An 11,211-nucleotide genomic window follows, 5' to 3' on the forward strand; every position below is an offset into this window, starting at 1 on the left:
TGTAAATTCATTAGTACATATGGTATTTAATAGTATAAGGGTCAATTTTTGGGTTAATTAAACACCTATATTTTAATTTGTTTCGATTTTAATTAGGAAGCTTATGGGCCGAAAAAGTTACGAGTGGCTCTCATATGAAATGTGTCTTCTATCATGTTATGCTTAGATAGTTGATCCATAAGTTGCTGAATCTCTTGCTTTCGGGTGGGCAATGTTTGTAGCTCAGTAAATACACCTTACTCAGGTGATTTTTGAAGCGTTCTCATATGTGATTTCTGGTTTGGATTGATTTTTGGTTTGATTTTCCTTTGTTTTTGGTTGATTTTGTGATTGGAATATCATGGATTGTGATGAATTGTGGTGGTGGTGATTGGGTGATGGTTGGGCAGTGTTGGGAGTATGTGCAGCAAACTTGGGACAAACACAGACAAAGAAGAGAGAGAGAAAAAAAGAGAAATTATTAAAATATCGTATACAAAGTTATAGTAACCATGTATATTTACATGGTTACTGTAGCATCTTTGTATATTTACAAAGGTTTAGAAAGACTAATGCTGGTGTTTTTTGTGTCATGTTATGTAAATTTTTGCACTTATTGCATTTTACGTTGATTGATGTAATTGCTCTTAGGGGTGGCAAAATCAACCGAAACCTATTTGCCCACTCAAACCCACCCAATTATTAATTGGGTTAAATGGGTATTAAGTATTAACTCAATTAAATCCAACTAACATTAATGTTTATTGAGTTTTAATTGGATACCCAATTAGACTCAGTTATTATCCAAGTATCATTCTACAAATCTCCCAACTTTAGAATGGAAATGAATGGAATGGATGGAACCGCAGTGCCAGCGGCGACCCCAGTCGCTTGCATTTTTAAATTAATATTGATAGGCCAAGAATGTATTGACCTCTTAGGTAATTAGCCAAGTGAATTAATTAAGTCAATTAACATGCAATACGCGTTGTAGCACAAACAAATCACCAAATAACTAAATGCAGCGGAAAATAAATTTGACATAGGTAATTTGTTTACAAATAGGGAAAACCATCGAAGCAAAACCTCACTGGGTGAATTTAAGGTCACCACTTCCGATAATCCACTATTATCAAAACAAACGGTTACAAGTAAAGGAATCTTAGTACCTTATACTAACCTACAATTAAACCCTTACCCCAATACATAATTGGACTTGTAATGTAGTGAGAATTTCTCATTTCAATGCACAGCTCCAAGTACGTGACTAACCAATTGATGCACGGATCCCAGTATGTGACTAACACACCAACTTGAGAAAGATGTTGGCTGCAAAGTTCTTCATTTCATCCACACGATGAAGATTAAGAAGCCCCTTGGTCACAAAACCCTATGGCGTACAAACGCAGCAACTTTTTCAAGAGAAAGATGAACTAGGGTAGATTGTTTCCGGCCACAATATGCATGTAACAACAAGTACAACAACCTTTGCATCTAGTGAGACGACCCTTAAAATAATCCTTATATATGTCTAGGGTTGTGAGAAAAGAAAACCTAAACACATAGTTTGAATATACGTAAAAAACATATCTGAAAATCTGAATTTCGTAATTCTCGATAGATAGGGTATTTGTTGAGTAGCAGTCGAGCATCGGGTTAAAATTGCCTTTTAAACCTCGATAGATACAATTTGTCGAGCTATCTGTCGAGTTTTAAAATACAACACTTCTTCACTTGTTTCTTGAACAGATTTGCATGGTTTTAACTCTTGACTTGAACAACATGTTTCTTGAAGACTTAAACCATCCTAGATCTATTCAATTACAAGTAAAGTGTGTTTTGTTAAAGGATTAGCCAATTCTATATGACATATGTTCTTAAAATGTTCCACATATGTCCTAACAAATATGCACACTAGTATAGTTAAGGTTTTCCTCTTTCTCCATCCCTTGTGTCTTGTGTCTATTTTATCTAAAAAAAAAAGGTATAGTTAAGGCTTATAATATATAGCATGTGAACATGACATAAATACGATATAAAATTAGCAGATTAGGGTCGAGCCTTAACAAGTTCATGTCAGTTCAAAAAAAAAAAAAATCAGATGTGAAACCCATTTCAACCCTTTAGAACTGTTTAACTGAGGATCATTTTACTAGTTTACCCTTTGAAATATTATTTAGTGGTGTGATTTAATAATAATAAATAAATATTTATTTACATTTACAATTTATAATGTTACAAAATTTATTATGAGATATTATAACTATTAATTTAAAATAGTTGGTACACAAATTTTGTCGCCATTATATTGTGATTAAATTGATGTTATAACTTACATGTTTTTTATATGTATAAAATAAGGGAGTTTTACTACTTAAGAGAGGTGCACTGCGCACCTAGCGGCCAAGTATAGAGCGGGTAATTTTTTATTTATTTATTTATTTTTATTATATATATATATATATATATATATATATATAGACTTCAATTTTGTTGGCGAAGGGTGTTCTTGTAGTGGAGTCTTTGCTTTATGGAATAGTGCAAATATATGTAACTTATAATGCATGTAGCTGAGTTGTTGTCATGCTAGTGAACCTGTTGCACGGTTAAGATGTACCTTTGATATTTTTTGACGGTGGTGTGAAATGCCATAAAGAGAACGAGTGTTGCATCTTAGGCAAACCATGTACTACAGTGATATCTATTTTATTATTCTTATTGTCAAAAGTTTATTGCACATTATATATAATTATTTATTTAAGTGTTTAAAATAATAAGTGATCAAGTTCATATAATTTTTTGTGAGTTTATTATATGATTGTGAATTTTAAATTATTTTATTATTTTTAAACCACGCAGCCAACTATTTAAAGGTGATTTTCGTAAATAAATAAATAAATAACAAAATAGCATACTCAAAACCAATTTTGATTAAATGAAAATTTCACCACAGCCAACTCTATGCAATCCATCACAAGTCTTGAAACACTTGGATAAGTGTAAAGGGTAAAGCCCAAAAATTAAACCAAACCAAAGAAAATGCAAAAACTTGCACATAGAGAAGAGATTAGGTGCAAAAACCAAGTAAATTTTGTAGTTAAACTTTGTTCTTATCTAATTAGATTAGATGTATTTTTTATATTTTATGAAATTAACTTTCTGAATGACCTTATTACGTAGAAAAGAGATGATACGTATATATAAAATAAAAAGGGGTAAATTCCACAAACCACCCTTGACTTGAGGTTTGTGATAATACCAAATTAAGTCCAAAATATTTTAAAACCTACCAATTTCGTCCTAAAAGGCAATTTTGTCCCTGGACTTAAAAAAAAAAAATGCGCTGTTACTTTTTTTTATTTTCTCTTCTGTCTCTTTCCTCTCCCCCCTTCTTCTCTAAGTTCTCCATCTTAGAACTCTCTCTCTCTAATGGAACCTTAGCCATGGCGAAGCCCATGACGGTCACCAGCATCAACAACACCACCAATAGAAATCTCTTTCAAAACCAATAGAAACCCAAAAAAAAAAAAAAAAAAAACCAAAATCCAAGCCAAACAACACACATAAATCCCTTTGAAAATTCCCAATGAAATCTCCTAAAAATCCCAACAAAAATCCTAGAAAAATCAAGCAAAAATCCAAGCCAAACAACACATAAATCCCTTTGTAAATTCACAATGAAATCTCCAAAAAATCCCAACAAAACCCACTAAAAAAACCAACAAAAATCTCAGCCAAACAATATAGAAAACCAACACAACCCCAACTATCAACCTCATTAAAGAAACCAGAAAAAACACACAATATCACAAGATTAGCTTTATCGTCTCTTGAAGAGATAGGACCCAAACCTGGAATCCAAATGTTGTGCCGCGATCCACAACGCCGCCGTAAAGAGGATGAGAGAGTCTGTTGAAGGCAAGGTCTAGATCGAAGCACCACCACCACCACCGTGTGGGTTCTGATTTGAGAGAGAAGGGGCAAGAGTTCGTTGACGGTGCTGATGGGGTCAATCTTGCAGTGGGAATCGAGAAGACCTTGTGTGGTGGTGTTGTTGATGCTAGTGACTAAGTCATGGGCTTTGTCGTGGCTAAGGTTCCGTTAGAGAGAGTTCTGAGATGGAGAACTCATAGAAGAAAGGGGGAGAGGAAAGAGACAGAAGAAAAAGGAAGAAGAGAAAGTAAAAAAAAGTAACGGCGTATTTTTTTTTTAATTTTTTTTAAGTTCAGGGACAAAATTGTCTTTTAAGATGAAATTGGTAGGTTTTAAAATATTTTGAACTTAATTGGTATTATTACAAACCTCAGGTTGGTTTGTGGAATTTATCCAATAATAAAAAAAAAAAATTAGCTAGAAGAAAGTCAGAAAGTAGAAAATAAAACGAACTTCGAACGTTGTGTTTGAGATTACTCTCATCTCATCATTTGTGTTTTGAAACCTCACCTCTCTTAAAAGTTAAAATGCAAAACCCACCTCCCAATTTTGTGGGATTTTTTTTGAAAATAACCATAAAAGCCAAACTATTTTGTTAGTTAACACAGTTTTGAAACTATTTGGGTATCTAACAACTCGAGACCAAAAGACTCAATTTTGGAGTTATAAATTGAGGATAATAAACTCGATTTCAACACCATGCTGTAGCTGACGTGGAAATTTGTCCACGTAGACATAGAACTCGAGTCACACGGACTCGAGTTTTTTCATCTAGAAATCGAGTCCTACAGACTTGATTTAGTTTTGCTTCAAGAATTGATCGGCTTTCTTGTTTTTCCTTTCCTTTTTTTACTTTCTCCAAATGCTATCCCACTCTCTACTTCCAAGCCCCAAAAACCCATGAACAAAATCAAATACAAAACCCAAAACAAATCAAACCCACTTTCCACTCTCCACTCCAATATGTTCTTCTCCTCCATTGGAGCGGTGGCGAGAAACCGAGGTTTTGAGCAGACTAACCTTCTTCAGCCTTTCTATTTTGTAAGTTAGACAACGTTTGAAACAATTTTAGAAAATAGCATCTCGAGTTTCAAAAAATCGAGATCCACTTAAAAAACTCGACCTTCAAAGACTCGCGTTCTGAGTGGGAAAATGCCACATAGATCTCGAGTTTTATGCAAAAAATTTCACCTATAGTGGCGTTTTTAAGTCTTACAGTGACGTTTTAAATCCCTATAGCGGCGTTTTCCTGCAAAAAATTTTTGTAAGTACCAGGTTTAGGGTGCCCTATAGTGGCGTTTTTAATCCCTATAGTGACGTTTTAAAGCCATATAGCGGCGTTTTTTGCAATTTATAGAAATCGAGTCTCTAAAACTCGATTTTCAGCGCAATTTTTTTTCTCCAAATCGAGACTTAAAAACTCGAGTTCCATCTGGAACTCGAGTTTTAGATACTCGAGATGTTATTTTTCAAAATTGTTTTGAAATATGACAATTAACTAAATTTTTTAATATTTATTGTTATTTTAAAAAAAAATTCCGAGAAACCACACCCACAATAAGTCCGATCCGATTTCCGTCGCCTGAAGCTTTCGCTGCTTGGGCTTGGTTAGAATCAGCGCCTGGGTTGCTTCCTTATTACTTCTCTGGTTTGCTGGGTTTTGCATCGTTGCTTCTTTCTTCTTCGATGTTGATCTCTGCGTTTTGATCTCTAGTTGTTGATCTCTGCGTTTTGATCTCTGGGTTTTGTTGGTATGCTTTGTCGTTGTTAGTAGGTGGTATTTCAGAATTGCTGGGTACTGAAATTAAAATACCATTATCTGTTAATGGAGTGGAGAGTGGAGAGTGGGTTTGATTTGTTCTGGGTTTTGTATTTGGTTTTGTTCATGGGTTTTTGGGGCTTGGAAGAACAAGAAAGTTTGTCTGGTTCTTGAAGGAAAATGAAGCAAAACTAAACCGAGTCCAACGGACTCGATTTCTATTTGATAGAACTCGAGTCCGTTGGACTCAAGTTCAGTGCCTACGTAGATCAAGTGTCCACCTCAGTTGAAACATGATGTTGAAATTGAGTTTATTGTCCTCGATTAATAATTCCAAAATCGAGTCTTTTGATCTCGAGTTGTTAGATACTCAAATAGTTTCAAGACTATGCTAACTAACAAAATAGTTTGGCTTTTATGGTTATTTTAAAAAAGAAATCCAATTTTGCGGCCTTGTTCCTTTACTTCTCTCTTGACATGAGTTTTAATTTTAGACAAAAATGTAAAATTAACCCTCTAACTTTCACATTTTTTCATTTCAGTCCTCTTACTTTCAGTTTTGTTAATTCAAACCTCTAAATTTTAATTTTTATCAATTCAAGGGTCCGTTACAAATATGTTACTTCAGTCAAAACAACGCCGTTTTGCATTTTTTTTTTTTTTTTTTTAAATTTGGAATTAAAAGAAAAATCTGGAAAAAAAAAGAAAAAAAAAGAAAGAAAACATTAAGGGGGAACGACGTCGTCGTTCCCCTTCCCTGAACCAAAAAAAAAAAAAAAAAAAAAAGGGATTCAAGAATCAAATCCCTAGCTTTGAGTCCGAGAGAGAGAGAGAGAGAGAGAGAGAGCGACTGAGTTCACCAGCGGCGAGGAACCTCGCGGCCCCTGCTCTCTGTGCACATTACAAAGCCAAGCCTGAGAGGCCAACAAAAGCGACGATCTTACATGAGGTAATTGTCTCTCTCTCTGTAAATGAATTCCAATTTTGTACTTATAAAAACTTCAAATCAATTTGAATTCCATATAATTCTCTTTCACCCCAAACAGAATTGAGACTCTTTGATGGCCGAATCGAAGACAAAATCCCAGAAACGCTCTCCCAAAAAAGACACATGGGTCGATAGGATCAGCGATCTACCAGAATCTCTTATTTGCCACATCCTTTCATTTCTTCCAATTCAAGAGGTAGTAGCCACAAGCATTTTGTCAAGCAGATGGCAACACCTTTGGACTCTCTTCTCGAGACTCGACCTCGACAGTAAAACAATCGGCGATTCATTGTCATGCGGCCAAGTTCGGTGCAAACCCTTCAGCTTTGGACACATTGTGTCCACACTTTTGACTCTACACAGAGCACCTTACCTACGAACTCTTCGCCTCAAATGCTTCTTGTGTCGTAACTGTTCTCGTCTTGATAAATGGATTGGCAATGTCGTTGAGCGTAATTTGGAAGAACTTGATCTCCAGATTTATGGTGATTTTTTGTTTTGGAAATTGCCTCAGAGCATTTTCTCTTGCAAGACGTTAGTAGTTTTGAATTTATATGGCGCAATTGTGCTTGATCCTCCTCCATCATTTCAATTCCCAATCCTAAAGATACTCCGTCTTGTACATATTGTTTATAGACCTGACTCTGTTTTTAGGCTCCTCTCTGGCTGCCCGGTTCTCGAAGATTTGTCATTTCAAAGACAAGCTTTGAAGGCTGTGTTCAAACATAAAATATGTGCTTCTACTTTGAAACGTTTAAGTATAACTTTTGGCCAACATGACTTCGATGGATCTGCTTTTGGTTCTCTTGATTACAAACTGGAGATAAACGCCCCAGCTCTGGAGTACTTTAAGTTTGAAGGTCATCTGCGTGACATTGTTTTCCTTCACAAACTAGACAGCTTAGTTCAGGCTGATGTTTATATTAGTAGTTTTGAGGCTCCTACATTTGGGATAGATTGGCATTGGGATTGGGAAGATGATAGACATCGCGATAAATGTTGTGCAGATAGGGTATTCAACTTTCTTGCCGCACTCTATAATGTCAAACTCCTCTCATTTTCCTCTAGTAGCTTACAGGTGAGGTCCTTTTATTAGAATGTTTTATTCTTGTTCAAATTGCACTTACTCCTTCAAAGATTGTGGGATGGAAAAAGTGAGGTTGTAAATTAAAGTTTTAATGGCAATATTAGAAATGGTAGGACAATAGCTGGTTAAAGTCTCACTCCATTCTCTATTGAATTTAAAGACAGTTACTAGCACAAGCTTTGACTTTGTTGTGATTATACTCTTGTCATGCAGTGTCTCAGCTATGGTTCTGCTTGCCTTTCCCAGTTCCAAAATTTGGTCCAATTGGACTTCAAAGTGTATGCTTGGACATGGCACATGCTACAAGCCTTGCTCCAAAATGCTCCTAATCTAGAAGTTCTTTTTGTTACTCATAAGGTTAGTTTAATTAATGTGATGTACTTTTAGTTGATCTTCCCTAAAATTAACACTTATGATTTGTTGTGTCTTTTGTCATCAGAGTCATGGTTACCTTAAACACAAAGTATGCTGGAAGGAGCCACCAGATGATCCTAATAATTTGACATCTTGCCTTACTAGTTTCTGGTATAAAGGATTTGGTTTCAAACATGAACTGGAATTTGTAAAATATATTCTAAAGGAGGCAAGAGTGTTGAAGAAAGCAACAATTCATGTTCGTGATGGAAAGTTAAAGGGAAGCATTGTCAAGAAAATATCTAGGTTCCCAAGGTGCTCAATGACATGTCTTCTTACAGTCAATTGAGGTATATTTGTTTAACTGCTACTTAGCAACTGATTGGATGTATGTTTAAACTATTTTCAGTTATAAGTATAACAGACACTTTTTGTGGTATAGTTACATTACTCTTTTATGGTTTTTAATGAATTTTTTTTTCATGTTTTGCCCCTTTCTAAATTATTTAAGAGAAAGAGAGAGAGAGAATCAATTATACAAAGTACTCCAATCTTCTCGGAATAAAATTGTTTCCAGGCTTCGAGATAATAGATTTTTGAAATCCATTTGTCATTTTTAATATAAGTATAATTGACTTTTGAGTCAAGTTAAAAATTTGATAAAGAAATGTTCATGAATAAACTTTTGATACTTCTTGATATGCCTAAAATTTTAGAATTTGGTTCACTCAATTTGTTTTTTGACTATGAAGTTGAAATGGTAAAATAATTGAATGTTTTGAATAAATTTGTGACCGTATAAACTATATGTTAGAAAAAAGGCTTAGAACCTTTGAAGTAGTAGAACCCTAGACATGTGTTTTAAAATAAAATAAAATTTCCTTACTACTCAATCTTCACAAATATACGTATACTCATAGATAACTCTTTGGTGTAACAAGCGGGAACTTCATTCTATCAACATGGCACCTCTATTACTTGACATGACTATGTGCAAACCTCAATCCCTCCTCCCTTTTACCCTTTTTTTTCCCTTAAAATGTATGTAAGTTAGATATGCAAAGACAGTAAGAAACCCTATGTACGCCAATAGGTGTTAGATATATTAAGAAGTACTTCTTAATGTAGACGAGATGACAAAGTAAGATGTCCAAGGTAAATCTTCTTGGGTGGTTCTGCCTTATTACTGGTTGTACGTATTAAGGAGTTTAAGTCCTTGTTTATTTTTGAACTTCTTGAATCTTAGAGGAAAAAGTTCTTGGTGATCTATCTTTTGTTTATGAGTTCATGTTCTCAATGGTTGATAGCAATCATGATGACCCATTTTTGGACTATTTAAACACCTGTATCTCAAATGAGTTTGGATTTTGATAAGGTAGCTTCTAGACCCAAAAGGCTCAGGTGGTTCTTATGTGAAATGTGTCTGCTACTTTGATATGGTTAGATGATTGATGCAGAACCTGTTAGGTCATCCATTACAACTGAAACAAGGAATTCAAAATGATGTCAACTTGTATGTTCCTACATGGAATCATGATGGACAGTTTTCCCATTCATCTAACTCTTATACATGTTCACTTATTTTTTAACTTTGATGCTTTCACTATTGTTCTTTTCATCTTTTTTCCTCTTCCTGCATTGCAGACTCAATTTTGAAAATATTACCCACTTCCCAATAACTATAAACCACAGGAAAATTCTGGATTTCTTTTTAGATAGTTCTACCTCAAACTCACACCATATAGAAGATTACTTACATGTCATTGATTTATGACTTTTTGTTGTGAAACCAATTGCTTTGGATCAAGATCTACTTGTATGCATTAATGTTTCTTCTCAATCATGGTGTTTGAATAAATGTCTCTACATGTTATCAGTTTCTCTTTTTGATAGCAACACATCAACCTAGAGTGATCTGAGTCAAAATTTTTATTTAAATTTAAAATTATAATAACATTTCAGTCTTCAAACAATTTGTGAAAATAACATAGATCTTGAAATTGCACATTCAGATCATGATTTTAGGTTGAAATTGTGGGTTGAAGATATGAATTTAAGCTTAGTTGGCAATTTACAGGTTGTAGGTGGTGTCCATGTCTGTAAAATGAACTTGGATGTTGAACCCACTTTCTGTTGATGTATATAAGTCATAATATCTTAAATGTAACAGGTAGTGTCTGTCTACAATTTACGTGGTACCTCCATTGCTTGTCTTGACTGTGTGCTAGGTTCTTTGTTCCTTTTTTTTTTTTTTTTGGTGAGAAACACTTTGTTCCTAAATTTGTAATGTATATTAGGCACATATGCAACTATTGAAGTGCCTTATGACTTATTACTCTCACAGGGCTTAGCTATAGTAAGATTCACTTCTTGGTGTAGATGAGATGATAAAGGAGAATCTCAAAGGTACATCTCTCTTTTTCTTTTTTTTGGTAAATAAAGTGTATCTTCTTTTGTGCTCATGCGTTATTGTTTCTTGTATTTATTAAATAGTTGCAACTCCTTTGTTTATTAATCAACTTCTGGATTCTTGGTGGAAATTTGATGGTGAGCCATGTTTAATTTTTGAATTCATCTTTACAAATGGTATTAAGTAGTCACGAGGACCCATTTTTGGGCTGTTTAAATATCTTATGAAGCAAAATGTGTTGTCTACTATGATATGCATGGATAATTTAGGTGATTCAAATACTGTTGACATTTATGTTCCTATATGAAATCATGAAAGAGTACTTAGTTATTATGTTGAATTGGTATGAGCTTCTATGGTATGCAACCAATTGCTTTGGATCTACTTTTTACGTGGTAGCAGGGTTTGGAAGCTGTTATTGAGAAGGGTATCTAATAAGAGAATTATGTATTGTGTGATAATTTTCATCGAAAGAAACATGAAAATCCAGCAGCATTTCATGATGGGATGAAACAAGTATGCCACATTATAGAATATAGTATATATAAAATGCTATTTTACTCAAAATCCACTACAATTAACAAAACTCAATAAATTGTTTCTCAACAAGTAGTGTAAATTGTGAAAATTATATCTCAAATACACAAACATAAACCAAATGGAAGTGATGGATTAGCAAATAACATAATAATATGAAATCT

At 34.2% G+C, this 11,211-nt stretch overlaps 1 protein-coding gene across 1 annotated transcript; it reads left to right on the forward strand.

Moving 5' to 3' along the window:
- The first annotated feature begins 6,449 nt into the window (after nt 1-6,449).
- LOC126694990 (FBD-associated F-box protein At1g66310-like) lies at nt 6,450-10,729 on the forward strand. The gene is made up of 5 exons (XM_050391574.1): nt 6,450-6,620; nt 6,718-7,737; nt 7,960-8,103; nt 8,186-8,450; nt 10,445-10,729. Exons 2-4 carry the CDS (start codon nt 6,733-6,735, stop codon nt 8,447-8,449), a joined length of 1,413 nt encoding a protein of 470 aa, XP_050247531.1. The 5' UTR covers nt 6,450-6,620; nt 6,718-6,732; the 3' UTR covers nt 8,450; nt 10,445-10,729.
- Nucleotides 10,730-11,211: the final 482 nt, after the last annotated feature.

This window comes from Quercus robur, chromosome 8 (genome assembly GCF_932294415.1).
Source record: "Quercus robur chromosome 8, dhQueRobu3.1, whole genome shotgun sequence".
In the NCBI taxonomy this organism is placed as follows: Eukaryota; Viridiplantae; Streptophyta; class Magnoliopsida; order Fagales; family Fagaceae; genus Quercus; species Quercus robur.